Source organism: Somniosus microcephalus, chromosome 9 (genome assembly GCF_052327205.1).
Source record: "Somniosus microcephalus isolate GS21.2 chromosome 9, FLI_Smic_1.0, whole genome shotgun sequence".
Lineage (NCBI taxonomy): Eukaryota > Metazoa > Chordata > Chondrichthyes > Squaliformes > Somniosidae > Somniosus > Somniosus microcephalus.
In genome coordinates, this window is record NC_140995.1 from 185,631,324 (window position 1) to 185,650,638 (window position 19,315).

General features: G+C 44.2%; 1 protein-coding gene across 6 annotated transcripts in view; it reads right to left on the minus strand.

Moving 5' to 3' along the window:
• bckdhb (branched chain keto acid dehydrogenase E1 subunit beta) overlaps positions 1 to 19,084 on the minus strand; it is a 536,758-nt gene extending 517,674 nt beyond the window's left edge. The window contains exons 1-2 of one of the 6 annotated variants that reach the window (XM_085997678.1): positions 18,861 to 19,083; positions 15,268 to 15,345 (exon numbers count right to left, since the gene is read on the minus strand). In XM_085997678.1, coding sequence (XP_085853804.1) covers positions 15,268 to 15,345; positions 18,861 to 19,002 — 220 coding nt within the window. In that variant the 5' untranslated portion in view covers positions 19,003 to 19,083. Of the gene's footprint in view, positions 1 to 15,267; positions 15,346 to 18,860 lie in introns of all 6 variants that reach the window. The other 5 variants (XM_085997676.1, XM_085997679.1, XM_085997677.1 and 2 more) reach the window with 5 other exon arrangements.
• Between the last annotated feature and the right edge of the window lie 231 nt (positions 19,085 to 19,315).

Sequence of the window (19,315 nt, forward strand, 5' to 3'; positions counted from 1 at the left end):
AACCTGCTCACTGATGCCCAGTTTGGGTTCCGCCAGGACCACTCGGCTCCAGACCTCATTACAGCCTTGGTCCAAACATGGACAAAGGAGCTGAATTCCAGAGGTGAGGCGAGAGTGACTGCCCTAGACATCAAGGCAGCATTTGACCGAGTGGCATCAAGGAGCCCTAGTAAAACTGAAGTCAATGGGAATCAGGGGGAAAACTCTCCACTGGCTGAAGTCATACCTAGCACAAATGAAGGTGGTTGTGGTGGTTGGAGGTCGATCATCACAGCCCCAGGATATCGCTGCAGGAGTTCCTCAGGGCAGTGTCCTGGGCCCAACCATCTTCAGCTGCTTCATCAATGACCTTCCCTCCAACATAAGGTCAGAAATGGGGATGTTCGCTGATGACTGCACAGTGTTCAGTGCCATTCGCAACTCCTCAGATAATGAAGCAGTCTATGCCCGCACGCAACAAGATCTGGATGACATTCAGGCTTGGGCTGATAAGTGGCAGGTAACATTCGCGCCACACAAGTGCCGGGCAATGACCATCTCCAACAAGCGAGAGTCTAACCACTGCCCCTTGACATTCAACAGCATTACCATCGCCGAATCCCCACCATCAACATCCTGGGGGTCACCACTGACCAGAAACTTAACTGGACCAGCCACATAAATACTGTGGCAACAAGAGCAGGCTAGATATGCTGCGAGTGTCTCACCTTCTGACTCTCCAAAGTCTTTCCACCAGCTACATGGCACAAATAAGGAGTGTGATGGAATACTCTCCCCTTGCCTGGATGAGTGCAGCTCCAACAACACTCAAGAAGCTCGACACCATCCAGGACAAAGCAGCCCGCTTAATTAGCACCCCATCCACCACCTTAAAATGTTCACTCCCTCCACCACCAGCGTACCGTGGTTGCAGTGTGTACCATCTACAAGATGCACTGCAGCAACTCGCCAAGGCTTCTTCGGCAGCACCTCCCAAAACCGCGACCTCTACCACCTAAAAGGACAAAGGCAGCAGGCACATGGGAACACCACCAGCTCCAAGTTCCCCTCCAAGTCACACACCATCCTGACTTGGAAGTATATCGCCGTTCCTTCATCGTCGCTGGGTCAAAATCCTGGAACTCCCTCCCTAACAGCACTGTGGGAGTACCTTCACCACATGGACTGCAGCGGTTCAATAAGGCGGCTCACCACCACCTTCTCAAGGGCAATTAGGGATGGGCAATAAATGCTGGCCTTGCCAGCAACGCCCACATCCCATGAACAAATTTTAAAAAGCAGAACAAACGCCCATCTTTTATCTGTCAATCAGTTTTAGTTCTTATTTTCCCAAAGTCTAGCACCTGTTATATATATATATATTTTTCCAATCCAATCGCTTGTTCTTTTCCCAGATTAAACAATCTCGCCTTTAATTTTCTTTCTCTCATTGGGTTTTCTCTTCCACTGCCGCCTGAGTAATTAACACAAGCAGCTTTCGTCAAGTTTGTATTTGCATTGTGGCATGTCCATTAAACACAGTCAACTACATAACATGTAAAATATATGTAGGGTGATAAAGACAGGGGTGTAACTACTGGTCCAAAGAATGCCAAATGTGGTACAGGGTTTCCTGGCTTGATGGAGAATCTATACAAATGGCTTTGAATTAATTTGCCTTTATGGATTTTAGTGTGTGTGTGTGTGTGTGTGTGTGTGTGTGTGTGTGTGTGTGTGTGTGAGACATATATTTTTGCATAATTTTAGTAACAAAAATCAAAGCTGATGTGTTGTGATAGTCTAACCAAAGCAATGCTTGGCAATACATCCTGTTCTTATGCAGCACTGCCCTGTCCTGGTAAAACACAAAAATAATAAATATATATGTTTAATTGTACAACTAATATTTATACAGAAAAAATATTTGTGTTGTGTTACAGGGGGTCTGTGGAATTTTTATAATCTGGGAGAGGGGCCTCAGAAGCAAAAAGGGTGCAAGCCCCTGATGTAGAGAACTTGAAAAATTTTCAAACGCGCCTCAGGCAAAACCAAACAAAAATGGATGCCGGAGCAAAGAAGATACAGGAAACTTTGTGCTATCCGGCACCGATGGGACCGAGCTGTTGCCGTCCCATCAAAACTGCCGGACAAACCAGCGCTAATGTTGAAACATACAGAGATTTTGAGCTCCGTATCTGGCAACAAACCCTGCTGCTTAGCAACAGCTTCTAAACAGTCGGCCGTACCTTGCAAGCGTCTCTGTAGCTTAGCAACAGCTTCAGCGAGACCTTGCAGAGCCTGACTGGTGAAAAAAAAAAAGCAACGAAAAGAAAAAAAAAATAACGAAACGGCTCCTGATTTTTGACGGTGGCTCGAGCATTCCGGACAGTTAACCTCCGGATAAACCAAAGTTTCCTGTATTAGAAAGGGAGACCAAAAGATTGGTCAAAGAGGTTGGTTCAAAGGAGGGTCCTAAAGGAGAGGAAAGGAAGGTGGAGGGGTTTAGGGAGGGAATTCCAGAGGGTGGGGCCTAATGCAGGAAATGCAGCAACTAAAATTGCAGTAATTTTACTTATGATTTGACAGCGTCATAGGGAGAAAAAAACACCATCAATTTTCAACCATTCTGAGCAACAATCCACTTATGCCTATTGAACACCATCAGCAAATACGATGGATATTTATATTGTATTGTACATACTGACCCAGGAGGCAGTCACACCCCTTAGGTTAGGTAGTGGTTTAGCTTTGGTTAGTGGTCAGGGACAGGTGGCTGTGACTCAGGCAGGCAGGGAGACCACAGATGCAGTGGTGGGGGAGCCTCAGCCTTTGGCATTGAGCTACTTGCTACCGGTGTGGATGAGAACAAAGACTGCAGGACGGATGGTCAAACTGACCACAGCACCTTGTACAGGAGATCACTGAAGTGGGGGGAGCGAAAGGTAATGCGACAGTGGTAGGGGATAGTATAGGCAGGGGGATAGATACTGTTCTCTGCTGCAGCGACTGGGAGTCCCGAAGGCTGTGTTGCCTGCCCGGTGCTAGGGTTAAGGACATCTCGCGGCTGGAGAAGAATTTGGAGAAGGAGGGGGAGGATCCAGTTGTTGTGGTCCACAAAGGAACTAATGACATAGGTAGAACTAGGAATGAGGTTCTGCTGAGGGAGTTTGAGGACCTAGGGTACAAATTAAAAAGCAGAGCCTCAAACATTATAATCTCTGGATTAATACCTGAGCCACATGCATATGAGCATAGGGACAAAGAGATTAGAGGTTTAAATGTGTGGCTGATTGAGTGGTGTGGGAGGCAGGAGTTTCAATTCATAGGGCACTGGCACCAGTACTGGAGAAAGAGGGAGCTGTTCCGTTGGGTCGGACTGCACTTGAACCAGGTTGGGACCAGTGTCCTGGCGAATCGAATAACTAGGGCAGCAGGTAGGGCTTTAAACTAATAAGGGGGAGGGAGGGTTTAGGTAAGGGTAAATTTATAACTCTGAAGAGAAAAGTCAAGGCTGTAGAGCACAGTAATGATTTGGGTAAAATCAAGCAGCTTGTGTCAGGAAGGGACAGAGAGTTTAATAACAGTAATGAGGCATTAGCAACTACGGCCACATCAGGGAAAAATAGTAAAAGGTTAAAATTAATGGTGTTATATCTGAATGCATAAAGCATTTGTAACAAGATAGATGAATTACTGGCACAAAGAGAGATAAATGGGTTTGATCTGGTAGCCATTACAGAGATGTAGTTGCAGGGCGACCAAGGTTGAGAACTAAATATTCCAGGGTACTTAACTTTTAGAAAAGATAGTCAAAATGGAAAAGAAGGTAGGGTAGCCCTGATAAAAGATGAGATAAAGGCAGTAGGGAAAAAGAATCTTAGCCCAGAAAATCAGGATGTAGAATCAGTATGGGTGGAGCCAAGAAATAAAAAAGGGCAGAAAACATTGGTGGGAGTAGTTTTAGGCCCCCTAACAGTAATCATAGTGTTGGACAGAGTATAAATCAAGAAATTAGAGGAGCATGTAACAAGGGTAATGCAATAACCGTGGGGGACTTCAATCTTCATATAGACTGGGCAAAACAAATTGGCAAAAGTAGCTTGGAGGAAGAGTTCATGGAATGCATTCGAGGCGGTTTTCTGGAACAAATACGTCGAGGAACCAACTGGAGAATTTTAGATCTAGCATTGTGCAATGAGACAGGGTTAATTAGTAATCTTATGGTAAAGGATCCTCTGTGGAAGAGTGATCATAATGATAGAATTTCATATTAAGATTGAGAGGGATGTGTTCAAGTCCAAAACTAGGGTCTTACATTTAAACACAGCCAATTACGGAGGTATGAGAGGCAAGTTGGTTGAGGTAGATTGGGAACTTAAAATATGACAGTAGATAAGCAACAGCAAACATTTAAAGAAATAATTCATAATTCTCAATAAATATACATTCCCTTGAGAAATGAAAACTCCATTGGGAAAGTGGAACAGCCATAGTTAACGAGAGAAGTTAAGGATAGCATTAGATTAAAAGGGGATGCTTACAATGTTGCCAAAAATAGTAAGCCTGAGAATTGGGGGGGGGGGGGGGGGGGGTTTTAAATCAGCAAAGGATGACCAAGAAATTGATCAATGGGGAGAAAATAGAACGAGAGTAAACTTGCAAAAAATATAACAGATTAGCCCGTATTTTCCGATGCCTACGGGTACGAGCTGTGTACATACCCGTAGGGACATCGGAAATGTCGGTTTCAGGCATGCGAAGCGCATGCGCTGAAAACCGGCATTTCCGATCTGTCAGGAATGCTCTTGACAGATCGGACACCTGCACTGGAGAAGAGCCTCTGTGGGGGGCGAAGAGTTCCACTTTCTGCAGAACATCCGCCCGCAGAAAACCCGTACAAATTTTACGCCTGGTAAAAGCAAGCATAATGCCTGCTTTTACCAGCATAAGAGTTGAAAAAAAGTTTTTTTTTTTTTTAAATTTCACTCATTTATAATTTTAAAATACTTTTAAAAAAGCTAAGTTTATTTTTAGCCCCATAAAAAACTAATTACAGGAAACTTTGGTTTATCCGGAGGTTGTATGTCCAGAAACCTCGATCTAATGGCAGAAATCAGCAGCCATTTTGTTAGGTTTTTTTTCTTTTTTTTTCTTCTCCTAGCATTTTTTTTTTTTAAACAGTCAGTCTCTGGAAAGCCTCTCTGAAGCTGTTGCTAAGCTACAGAGACGCTTCCAAGGTACAGGCCGACTGTTTACAAGCTGTTGCTAAGCAACAGTGTTTGTTGTCAGATACGGAGATGAAAACTTCCGTATCCTTCAACATTAGCGCTGGTCTGTCCGGAAGTTTTCACAGATCGGCATCACGCCGGTCCCGTCGGTGCCGGATATCGCAAAGTTTCCTGTTTTTTTTTTTTTTTATTACATTTTTGTTTAAAATATTTAATTTAATGTAATTTTAACTCATTTTAAAAACTTGATTAAAAAAAAAAAAATATTTAACGTTTGTGTGTTTTTGGGGTGATCTCCATTCATATATTTGACAGGTCTATTTGTCAAAAGTATGAAGGGAGATTCCCTTCTCCTATTGGCTGGCCTGGCCCACGTGGTCCCAGGGACACTTGCGAACTGCATTTCGACTGTGGAGAGGCCCAGGAGTGGAAGTGTCCGGACCTCGGGAGCCCTCAGGTAAGTTCGCAGATTTTTTTCCGATAGGTGGCATCCGGACGCAGGAAGCCTCCTGTCGGAAATTACGGGCCATTGTAAGAGCTTTTACAAGTATGTAAAAAGGAAGCGATAAGCAAAAGCAAATACGGGCCCCTGAGAGGCAGAGACAGGAGAAATTATAATTGGGAATAAGGAAATGGCAAAGACGTTAAACAAATATTGTGTGTCTGGCTTCACAGTAGAAGACGCAAAGAACGTACCGGAAATTGTAGGGAACCAAGGGTTTAATGAGAGTGAGGAACTTAAAGTCATTAATATTTGTAAAGTAATTAATATTAGTAAAGCAAAAGTACTGGAGAATTTAATTCGACTAAAAGCCAACAAATCTCTGGACCTGATAGCCTACACCCTAGGGTTTTTAAAAGAAGTGGCTACAGAGATAGTGGATGAATTTTCTACATTCTAGAATGGTCTGCGAGGATTGGAATGTATTCAGAAGGATTTGGTGGTCCTTGTACACGAATCACAGAAAATTAACATACAGGTACAGCAAACAATTAGCAAGGCAAATGGTATGTTAGCCTTTATTGTAAGGGGGTTGGAGTATAAAAGTAAGGACATCTAGGGCTTTGGTGAGACCCCACCTGGAGTATTGTGTACAGTTTTGGTCTCCTTACCTAAGGAAGGACATACTTACCTTCGAGAGGGTGCAACGAAGGTTCACTAGATTGATTCCTAGGATGAGAGGACTGTCCTGAGGAGAGATTGAGCCTATGTTCTCTGGAGTTTAGAAGAAAGAGAGGTGATCTCATTGAAAAGTATAACATTCTTAGATGGCTTGGCAGGGTAGATGCTGAGAAGCTGTTTCCCCCGGGTGGATAGTCTAGAACTAGGAGTCATAGGCCTAGAAATTGGGTTTTGGCGCAGCGACGGCTTTAGCGCCGGAAGTTAGTGCCGGAGCTAAGTCGCGCTGGGCGGGCCAAAAATTCACTAGTTCTGCGCCCAAATGGCTGCCGGCGCTGCTGAAAGCTGTTTGCGCCTGAAAACTGGCGCTATGCGCTGAATTGCGGCGCTATTCCGGCGCTGCGGCGCCCGCTGCGGTGCGGCAGGTTCGGGAAGTGCAGGCCTCCTCCTTCCCTTAAGGAGGAGCTGCCTGCACCCGGCCGCGGCCCGCGAAAATCATTGTAAAAATGAGCCCGGCACCTCGGACAAGTGCCGGGCTTGCATCTGTCCCGGAGGGGGGGGAGGGGGGGGGCGGGGGGGAGAAGTCCGGGGAGGGAGCTGCGGCCAGGCAGCCGGCGGGAAAGCGGCCGGCCGCCACGGGGCCTTTAATGCGCCGGCGCAAAGTCCAGTAAGGCACCTCTGCCAGAACGTTGCTTGCGGCTGCCACGGGCGAGGCGGCCGCAAGTCAATTTCGGAGTTCGGGCGGGTTACCATGGCAACCGGGACGCTGCGCACACCGATGACGTCATCGGTGCCGGCGCAGCGCTAACGGCCTAACGCCGATTTAGGGACCCACTCAATTTCCAAACTGGCCATAACTCCGGCGCTAGGCCCTCTAGCGCCTCAAAAGCGGCGCTAAGCCTACCGAATTTCTAGGCCATAGTCTCAGGATAAGGAGTTGACCATTTAGGACTGAGATGAGGAGAAATTTCTTCACTCAGAGGGTTGTGAATCTCAACCCAGAGGGCATCGGATGCTCAGTCAATGAGTATATTCAAGACTGAGATCGACAGATTTTTGGACACTATGGGAATCAAGGGATATGGGGATAGGGCGGGAAAGTGAAGTTGATGTAGAAGGTTAGCTATGATCTTATTGAATGGTGGAGCAGACTCGAGGGGCTGTATGGCTTACTCCTGCTCCTATTTCTTATGTTCTTATATACTGACCATATATGTCCAAATAATTCAACCTGAGCATGAGCCAAACATTCCGGGGCTAACACTTTATTAAAACAGGACCAAAAACTTGCTCTCTGACATCAGTGTTATAAAAACTGTTTCAACAATCAGAGTCATTACGGCACAGAAGGAAGCCATTCGGCCCAGCGAGTCCATGCCGGCTCTCTGTAGAGCAATCCAGTCAGTCCCATTCCCCCGCTCTATCCCATAGCCCTGCAAGTTTATTTCCCTCAAATGCCTATCCAGTCTCCTTTTGAAATCATTGATCGTCTCCGCTTCCACCACCCTAGTCAGCTGCAAGTTCCAGGTCCTCACCACCCGCTGCGTAAAAAAGTTCTTCCTCACATCCCCCCTGTATCTCTTGCCCAAAACCTTAAATCTATGTCCCCTAGTCCTTGTACCATCAGCTAATGGGAACAGCCTTCCCCCGTCTACCTTATCCAAACCCATCATAATCTTGTACACCTCTATCAAATCTCCCCTCAACCTCCTTTGCTCCAAGGAGAACAACCCCAGCTTCTCCAACCTAACCTTGTAGCTAAAATCCCTCATCCCTGGAACCATTCTGGTAAATCTCCTCTGCACCCTCTCAAGGCCCTTCACATCCTTCCTAATGTGTGGTGACCAGAACTGGACGCAATACTCTAGTTGTGGCCTAACCAGAGCTTTATAAAGGTTCAGCATAACTTCCCTGCTTTTGTACTCAATACCTCTATTTATGAAGCCCAAGATCCCATATGCTTTGCAAACTACTCTCTCAATATGTCCTGCCACCTTTAAAGATCTATGCACATCGACCCCCAAGTTCCTCTGTCCTTGCACACTCTTTAGAACTGTGCCATTAAGTCTATATTGCCTCTCCCTATCCCTTCTGCCAAAATGCATCACCTCACACTTTTCTGTGTTAAATTCCATCTGCCACTTGTCTGCCCATTCTGCTAGCCTATCTATGTCCTGTTGTAGTCGATTGGTATCTTCCTCACTGTTTGCCATACCTCCAAGTTCTGTATCATCGGCAAATTTTGAAATTTTACTCTGTATTCCAATATCCAAGTCATTTATATATATATCTCAAAAAAAGCAGTGGTCCTAGCACTGACCCTTGTGGAACACCACTGTCTACCATCCTCCAGTCTGAAAAACAACCATTTACCACGACTCGCTGTTTTCTGTCCATAAGCCAATTTCTTATCCAAACTGACACTGACCCTCCTATTCCATAAGCCTCAATTTTATTAACCAGCCCTTTTTTTGTGGTACTTTGTCAAATGTTTTCTTAAAATCCATATAGACAACATCCATTGCATTCCCTTCATCAACCTTCTCTGTTACTTCACCAAAAAATTCAATTAGATTAGTCAAACACGAGCTGCCTTTTACAAATCCGTGCTGGCTCTCCGTAATTAACTTAAACCTCTCCAAGTGCCCGTTAATTTTTTCCCTGATTATTGTTTCTAAAACCTTACCCACCATTGATGTTAAACTGACCGGCCTGTAGGATTGTCCTTATACCCTTTCTTGAACAAAGGTGTCACATTTGCCACTTTCCAATCCTCTGACACCTTCCCTGTATCTAGGGAAAATTGGAAGATTATGGCAAACCCTTCCACTATCTCCACTCCCACTTCCCTTAGCAGCCTGGGATGCAAGCCATCCGGACCAGGCAACTTATCCACTCGAAGCATATCCAGCCTTTCCAGTACAGTAAACTCTTTCGTATCCGGCACCTACGGGGCCGGGATGGTGCCGGTTGATGAAAAATTCTGGATAACAGAGAGGTAGGCTATTTTTAACACAAAAAAAATTAAAACCACGGACTAACTCAGCCACCGCGGGAAACTCGGACTTGGAAAAATGAAAAATGGATGGATTCAGCAAGATTACCGGCTATCTATTTTGCCGGTTATTAAAGAATTCCGGATGAGTAAGTGCCGTTTAAACAAGAGTTTACTGTACATCCAGCCTATCAATTTTCACCCCATCCATTACATCTACCATCTCCGCTTCTACTGATATTTTGTAGGCATCCTCTTCCTTAGTAAACACCGATACAAAGTACTCATTAAGTATTCTAGTCTTGCCCTGCACCTCTACGCATATATCCCCTTCTTTGTCCCTAATAGGCCCCACCCCACCTCTTACTACCCACTTACTATTTACATGCTGGCAGAAGATTTTTGGGTTCCCTTTTATGTTAACTGCCATTCTATTCTCATATTCTCTCTTTGCCAGTCTTATTTTCCTCTTCCTTCCCCTCGCAACTTAATATATTTGGCCTGGTTCTCACTTGTATAATTCATCTGACATGCATCATACACCCTTTTTTTTGTTTCATCATATTACCTATCGCCCTCGTCATCCCAGGTGCCCTGGCTTTGGTTCCCCTACCTTTCCCTCTTGTTGGAATGTACCTAGCCTGTACCTGAAGCATCTCCTCCTTTAAGATCACCCATTGTTCCGTTACAGTTTTTCCTGTCAATATTTGGTTCCATTTTACCCTGGCTAGATCCCCCTCTCGTCCCATTGAAGCCCTCTTTCAATTTAGAAGTTCGACTTTAGATTGTTCCTTGCTCTTCTCCATTACTAATCTAAACCTTATGATACAATATCACTAAAGCTACTGCCAGAATTTACAGGAGATTAAGTGCTGCAATAATAAATGATCTCCAAAAGATATTTTTTTAATTTCCCCTTTTTGTTGTGTGTGCGTGTCACATTCCCTGGATGAAGGCAGTCATCAACCTATTCCCAGATTTCAGCCATTGCTATTCTGTGAGTAGCCTCTCTGGAGGGAAGCCTCGCTGGAGGGAAGCCTCGCTGGAGGGAAGCCAGCACATCAGAGCAATCATGGTTGATTTTTCATCTGATTATTTCTATCTCTCTATAGGAAAGCAACTTCGCTTTGATTCACACCTCCTCAGAGTCTGGGATCTGACAAACTTCAGTTTCCAGCCAATGTAAAGCACTTTGATCTTTATTGGCACACGCCAATATCTCACAACAGTCAAAATATAGCTTGTTTATTATAAAAATGCCATTATGTTTCAACTAAAATTGAAGTAAGGTAAATCATAAAAGGAAACTATTATCTTATCACCCTTTAATTTCATACGTTAGACTAAACAGATCACATGATCTTCGATAATTCGAGCCATATCGTATAAATGCAACATGTCCAGATCTGTGCTCAAAGCCAAGAGGAGAATGCCACAATTATTTTTAAATCAATTATTTCACAGAAAAATGTCCCTGGGCGGGAGAGTGCAATGCCATTTTCCTTCAAACAAACAGCTCCTTCCCTGTGTGTCTCCAGATTCATGATAGTCATGTTTCCTAACTAATTGAACAGGTCATGTCACTACTATTACTGGAAGTTTCCTGAAGCTCTGAAGGGTGGAGTAGGGCATACAAGTAAGCTACTGGCATGTGTAGCCTCCAATTTCCTTCACATGTTTTATCTCTATTTTACTGTTACCACTATGCTCACTGGTCCTCTGAATTTTCTCTCCTTGTTTCCCTTAAATTCCAAATACACCATCAATGTGTTCTTGCTCCTTACTGCAATCTCACTGTTGAAATGAAGAATCTTTACGCTGTTGTTGATTTTAACTTACTCTTTTCTAGGACTCCTTACCATCTACAGTCTTCCAGTCCCCCTACTACCTAGAGACTTTTAAAATGGTGCCAGCCTTGGCTCAGAGGTAGCACTCTTGTCTTTAAATCAGAAGGTCGTGGGTTTAAGCCCCACTCCAGTAACTTGTGCGCATAATCTAGACTGACATTCCAGTGCATTACTGAGGGAGAGCTGCATTTTTGGAAGTGCCGTCCTTCGGATGAGCCATTAAACTGAGACATGATCTGCCCTCTCAGGTGGGCACAAAAGATCCAATGGTACTACTTAAAAAGAGCAGTGTCCTGTACAATATTTATCCTACAACCAACATTACAAAAACAGATTATCCGCTCATTTATCTCATTGCTATTAGTGGGACCTTGCTGTGTACAAATTAGTTGCCACATTTCCTACATTACAACAGTGACTACAAGTACGATAGCAAAATACTGCAGATGTTGGAAATCTGAAATAACAACAGAAAATGCTGGAAAAACTCAGCAGGTCAGGCAACATCCGTGGAGAGAAATTTGAGTTGACGTTTCGGGTTGAACCCTTCTTCAAAACTGGAAAGAAAAGAAACTAGATCGAAGGCAGGGCTGCGATCGGACAAAAGAATAAAAGAAACAAAAGAAGTAAAAGAGATTAGAAGCTAGACGAGATGGTAATAGGCTGAGATTAGGTGTAAAGTGTACTGGCAGGGCAAGAGATAGCTGCCAGGTGTGAGAGAGAAACAAAAGGAAAGGGGGGGGGGGGGGGGGGGGAAAAGGAGTGGAAAAATTACAAGAAAAAATGAAATAGGGGCCGAGCTTATGATCTGAAATTGTTGAACTCGATATTGAGTCCGGAAGGCTGCAGAGTGCCTAATCGGAAGATGAGGTGCTGTTCCTCGAGTTTACGTTGAGCTTCCGTGGAACAATACAAGAGGCCAAGGACGGTGAGGTCCGAGTGGGAATGGAGCGGTGAATTAAAATGACAGGCGACCGGAAGCTCGGGGTCACCCTTACGGACTGAACGGAGGTGTTCCGGAGGTGTTCCAAGTCATTGGCTGTGAAGTACTTTGGGACATCCTCAGGTTGTGAAAGGTACAATATAGCCCAAATTCTTTCCTTCTTTAACTGCAACAGTCCTATGTCAATTGTGTTTGGCCAGTAATGATCCCGTTCCTAGTAAGCATGGACCTAACAGCTCAAAACTGCCTCTATTTTGCCATCAAATTGGCAATTTCATTTAGAGAGGCTACAAGATGTCTGGTGTAGGGAATGGAAAACTGTCAGAAGGGTGCAGTGAGCGCTGACCCACTCTATATCTCACCTTAGTATAACTGACCTAGGAGCACCTGATGCAGACACTGGACACCCAAAATGGAAAGTGTTCTATTCTCCAGCGCCAACACCCAACACCTTAAGGAACACAAAAATGTTTTTAAAAAGAAAACTGGACTTCTATAGAACTACTGTGTTCTTACTAACAGAAACTCACCACTTATAAAGTCCAAAAGGTTTCAACCAACGAACCCATGAATCAAATAAAAGCAGTGTGCCTGTACAGTTTATCCTTCTCAAACCTCTTGCAACACACCCCAATAATGCCTTTTTGTGTTTTTCAGATTCTCTCCATTCTTTTGTGAATCCTCCCTTTGTCTGTTCCTTTATGTTGTTATCACCCTACTAATTTATTCTAATGATTTTCACATCTCTGTGTTCATCTTTTCTTTACAACTGTTCTTCCTCCAGGCTTTTCCAGCTAGATTTTGCTTTCTTTAAATTCTGCAACTGACTGCCAGCAGAAAAGTTCAACAAACAGCACCTACCTAATTAAGTTTTACGTAGCCAAATGCGACATCCAAACGAATTTTAATTGAAAAAATGTTTTCCCCCAATTTGAACTTCTTTCACCATAAGCTACCATCCTTGGCTAAGAGGACAGACAGGTATACGAGCTCACAAGCATGCATCAATGCTGCACTGAAAATACTGGACAACAGAGACTCACAGAGCGACTCACCCTCTTGATTTTCCGTTCAAGCTCCATAGCATGGCTGAGATCAGTAGCTTGACAATTGGACAATCTCTGACAACCACACACTATCACTCCATTGCATGTCTGTATTCCAATGTGCAGCCTACATTTTTTTGATTGCTGAAAATGGACCATTAAAATTCAAGAAAATAGAGCACTAAAGAAAATAATGGTAGAAAAGAAATATCTTCCTCGACCTTTATAAAACATGTGCCTGATCCAGTTTTGAAAATTATGGAATTAACTTTTTTCTGTATGAAAGCCCTCTATTTGCCTTCACACCTCCTGAAGGCAAGGAGAGTTTGGCAGGCAACCTGTTCGCTCATCTCTCACAATACACAAGCAGGCCCATTATAATTCTCTCTCTTCCTTGGGGGGATACTTGGCCTCTTTTCACCACCTCCGTATAACTATTGAGATCAGGAACTTAGGCAAGTAGTAGAAATCAAACACTTTATTCCACGACACTACACACTGGTATTACAACACACTTCACCGCTGCAGCAGTATACATTTTCTTCCTGATTTACATTATCCATAGTTAAAAGAATGTTACCTCTTATTTTATGCCAAATATATTATTTTCTCTTTTTCCCCAATATTTGTACAGGTGAGTAAATGAGTTCAGACATTGGCCCAGATTTTTCTGTAGCAAGGCATCTAATGGTGTCTGCCGTTAGTTAGACTTGCCCTTACATACTTAGCTGGCGAGTTTGGTTCGTACCTGCCGCAGAAATGCTGCAACTTCACGTGATTCAATGAATTTCAAGGCTGAGGCAGGCAGAGAGATGCCGTTTTCGTGAAGCTAAGGGTGAAGTAGTGCAACTCGCCGATTAACTTTTGCATATTCGCATTTAACCGCGCATCTGGCCCTCATCTGAAGTTGCTGTACCATTTGCGCATAAATAACGGCAAACTCCACAAGCCTCACCATTATTTTGAAAGCAAATTCTGGCCCATTATTTTTAGTTTGTCGTTCAGCTGATACCAATACAAGAATGAAATGATGAGCGAGTCACAGTTGTAAAGAAAGAAAGAAAACAATCTAAAGAATTTACTGGAGGCAACTGAAAGCTGTAGAGGGCAGAAGTTGTAATTTGTAGCTTGACAAGCCAGTTTTTCCAGTAACACCAGAAGCAGGCAGTAAACTTGTCAGCAGAAGGATTCATTTTAAGAGACAGGACACATAAATGCAGTTAATTTTATGTCGAATTTCAAAATGAATTTGTTTTCATCTGCATTAGTGGCATCTAGATCTCTAATGTTGCTTTAGGGAAAACCTGCAAATAAATTAACTTACATTAATATAGCGCCTTTAATGTAATAAAACGTCCAAAACAAAACGTAAGACTGAAAATATATTTTTAAACATTATGGCTGCATTCTTTTTGTAAAAAAAAATTGAAGCTTCCTACTGCATTTACTTTATGATTAGACAGGACAGGGGGGGTAGGAAAAAAATGAGTAAAAGGGCTTTTTCACCGCACACAAAAAGGGTCAACTCTCATTGTGGCTGCAGTTAAACTATTTATAATACCATTCTCCGCAAGGGCTTAGGAGGAAGACAAAGATATCACCAATGATTAATAGACAGGAATATAATGCACTACAGGAAACTTTGTGCTATCCGGCACCGACGGGACCGAGCTGTTACCGTTCCCTCAAAACTGCCGGACACTCCAGCGCTAATGTTGAAGCATACGGAGATTTTCAGCTCCGTGTAAATCAACAAACCCTGTAGCTTCTAAACAGTCGGCAAGCGTCTCTGTAGCGTCTCTAGCTGAAGCTGTTGCTTAGCTACAGACCTTGCACAGCTTGACTGTTGAGAAAAAAGCAACGAAAAGAAAAGAAAAAAAACGGCTCCTGATTTTTGCCGGTGGCTCGAGCTTGCCGGACATTTAGCCTCCGGATAACACAAAGTTTCCTGTATTTACATCAGAACCAATGCTAAAACTGTATTAATGCATGAACCACTGAAATGCAATTAAAAACATGATATAGGCTTAAAAAATTCTATTAAGAGCATTTCCTACTTCCATTTCCATGTTCCACCCCCTAAAAAGAAAAGAAAATGAAGTTACATACCTGCAGTTGGATCTTTTGCCAAAACATTGTCCAAGCCACTTGTAATAGATTGGAAAAGGTTCATCTTCTGAGTTGGGCCTTTTTAAAAAAAACACACACAATATTTTCTCATTACAAAGTCATCCAATGAAAGCTAAAGTGCCTTCCGTTTTGCAGCTTATTTTGAAGAACTTGCTGGATTTGCACATTATAGAGGATGCTATGTGATCAACTGCTGTGCCATTCTGAATGCCGATGTCTTAATTGCAATGCCAATGCTTAACACAGGCTGGAATTAAAGTCTTTTGGAGGCAGGAGAGTAGGAAGAAATAAAAAAGGGAAAAAAAAGCAAAAACGGTTTGGAGACATTTCACAGTCACCTTTCTTTTTACCTAACCTTCAGCCAAAATCAAATTATAAACACAATTGTCTATTTCTCCACATGGCTCACAGTATGTCTCATCTCCCTCACATCCGAGACTCAAGTCCAGAACTGAATCATTGCTGCAGCTTTGCTCTTTCTTCTCCAGATAATTGGTTGGGAAGAGGAAAGATGCCAACAAATCTTTCAAATCTAAGCTAGCATCTAATAATTTAGAATACTAATATAATGTTGGAGATGTAGCACATTCATGTACAATACTACATAATGCTAACAATAATTTTGACTCACACCTACTGGCATAGCAGAAATATCTCACCTAATGCTGGGCCATTGTTTGCGCCAGTGCTTGTGACAATAAATACCACAGTTAAAATTGTAAAAAAGTAAGGGTAGGAAAGAGGGAGGGAACTCCAGAGTGTGGGGTTTGGGTGCACCGTCAGTGACAGAATGAAGGTAGGTGGGTGGGAATACACAAGAGGCTACATTAAGAGAAATATAGAATTTGGGGGCTATAAGTCTGGAGGAGATTCCAAAAATAGGGAGGGGCAAGGTCATGAAGAAATTTAAACACAAGGACAAGAATTTTAAATTTGAAGCACTAGGTAACTCGGAGCCAATGCAAATCGGCATGGCAGAGGTGAGGGGGACTTGGTGTGGGATACAATGCAGGCAGCAGAGCTTTGGTTGAGCTGAAGTTTATGGAGATTGGAGGATTAGAGACTGGCCAGGACAGCAATGGAATAGTTGAGTCTGGAGGTAACAAAGATACATCTAAAACTCAAAGGCATATTTAGATTAGGAGTTTCGTCACCTCATTGATTGTTTTGAAAATATATGCAGGTATTCGAATTCATTATTGCTCAAGTAAAGCACCAATACTTTCTACATACAGGAATGAGCTGGATTACAACTTATAATAATACTCTAGGGGAGGGGTGTGCAAGCTTTTTGTTCTTGTGGGTCACATAGGTATACCAAGGAGCCTTGGGGCAACAACAAAGTTTAAATCCATGTTCCCATTAATTTGCATGCATCTCAAGTTGTTCATACCAACATATTTTGGTATTCTGTTGTAGGGTTTATAAACGTAAACAACACTAAAAAGCAGCCCTTCGCAAACCACTAGGCCTACAAAATTAAAACAGGACAAACTAGAAAATAAGAAATGTGAGCACAAATGGGATGAAATTGATGGCCAAACTACAAGGGTTCAAGGGTACAGCCTGGATCATGCTGCTCCGATAAACTCAGGTCACCATGTAATGCCAAAATAACTAAAGTATATTTTTAATAAAAACCAATCAGATGCTGCACTTTAGAGGTATTATCGTAACTGTGGGCAAGTTGATAGCTGCAACTGAATCTCAGAGTTCAAAAGACATGCAACCTACTCACAATATATGGCATCATCCAAAGCCCTGGCTTTGATCACAGCAAGGTAACCCGGTCCTGATGTCAAGGTGTTAGCCTTGGCTCAGTGGTAGCACCCTCGCCTCTGAATCAGAAGGTTGTGGGTTCAAGTACCACTCCAGAGACTTGAGTACAGAATCTAGACTAGCACTTCACTGCAGTACTGAGGGTGCGCTGCACTGCCAGAGGTGCCGTTTTTTGGATGAGGTGTTAAACCGAGGCCTCGTCTGCCCTCTCCGTTTGACATAAACGGTTCATTGGCACTATTTGAAGAGAAGGGGAGTTTTGCTGGTATCCTGGGCATCATTTGTCTGTCAATCAACACCACCAAAAACAGATTATTTATGCCCCCCGATTATCAAAATCCTCGACAAGGCCTTGGACAACATGGACCACTTTCCATACCTGGGGAGCCTACTGTCAACAAGGGCAGACGTCGATGACGAAGTCCAACACTGCCTTCAGTGTGCCAGTGCAGCCTTCGGTCACCTGACGAAGAGAGTGTTTGAAGACCAGGACCTCAAACCCGGCACTAAGCTCATGGTCTACAGAGCAGCAGTGATACCCGTCCTGCTGTATGCCTCAGAGACATGGATCATGTACAGCAGGCACCTCAAAGCACTGGAGGTACCACCAACACTGCCTCCGCAAGATCCTGCAAATCCACTGGCAGGATAGGCGCACCAACGTCAGTGTTCTCGCTCAGGCTTTGACCACGCTCGATCAGCTCTGATGGACGGGTCACATTGTCCGCATGCCTGAAAGAAGACTCCCAAAACAAGCGTTCTACTCGGTGCTCCGGCACAGCAAGAGAGCCCCACATGGGCAGAGGAAACGCTTCAAGGACATCCTCAAAGCCTCCTTGAAAAAGTGCAACATCCCCACTGACACTTGGGAATCCCTGGCCCAAGACCGCACAAAGTGGAGGAGAAGCATCCGGGAAGGCACCGAACACCTCGAGTCTCTTCGCCGGGAGCAAGCAGAAGCCAAGCAGCGCACGTCAACCCAAGCACCACACCCACCGTCTGCCCCACCTGTGACAGAGATTGAAGGTCCCGCATTGGACTCATCAGTCACCCGAGAACTCATTTTTAATGAGGAAACAAGTCACCCTCGGTTCCGAGGGACTGCCTAAGGATTGATTGCTCGCTCATTGATGTTTGTGGGACTTTGCTTTGTGCAAACTGGCTGCTGCACTTCCTAACATTACAACAATCAATATTTATATAGCAAACTTCACGTCCCAAATCATTGTACAATGAAGCATAGGAACAGTAGCTCCTCGAGCCTGTTCTGCCATTCAATGAGATCATGGCTATCCTGCAACCTAGCTCCATATCCCTTAATACTTTTAGTTAACAAAAAATCTCAGTCTCAGATTTAAAATTAACAATTGATCTAGCATCAATTGCCATTTGTGGAAGAGAGTTCCAAACTTCTACCACCCTTTGTGTGTAGAAATGTTTCCTAATTTCACTCCCTTCAAAAGTGCTTCATTCATTGGCTGTGCAGCTCTTTGGGGCGTGAAGGTTGCTATCACAGTATAATCATCACACACACACAGTCAGTAACAGCGGCAGGGTTACACCTGAAACAGGAGCATATTGTCAATGGGACCACGGGGAGAGGGGGTTTAAACCAGCAGCAGCAGTTTTTACTCTGCATGTCCTGCACCAGTAAAGGTCCTTTTCCTTTGCAGCACTGTCTCCCTGTGTTGAAACCTGAGCCCTATCACCGTGTTGTTGATTTGATGCGATCACCGCTGAAGAGTCAAGAGCAATGTCCTCCAACCCAAAGGACTCGCCCTCGCCCCTCTCACCATACTGCGTAGGGTCGGGCTCCGGCACGAAGGTGAAATGCGCCATCGACCGTTGGGCGGCGGCGGTCACTGCCACCCGCGCCCACCTCGCGCGGCCCCTGCAGCCGGCTCCTCGCAGCGCCAGCCTCACCACCGCTGCCATCTTCCACTCCTTCCGCGCGGTCACCGGGCAGCCAGGGTGATCCCACCCACCCTTCTATTGGCTGCGGCTCCTCCGTCGTCATCCGCGCTCGCCACCCACCAACGGGTCGCGGTGAAACAGCCGCGGTGCACGCCGGTAGCTGTAGTTCTCGCCGAGATTGTGAGTCACGTGTTGGGATTTTGCCGTCTTCCAACAGGGCAATAATCAGGGTGCGATTACTGCAACCGTGTGATACCTACAGTAGCCCACCTGAACAACAACAACAACTTACGATAGCAAAATACTGCAGATGCTGGAAATCCGAACAAAGGAT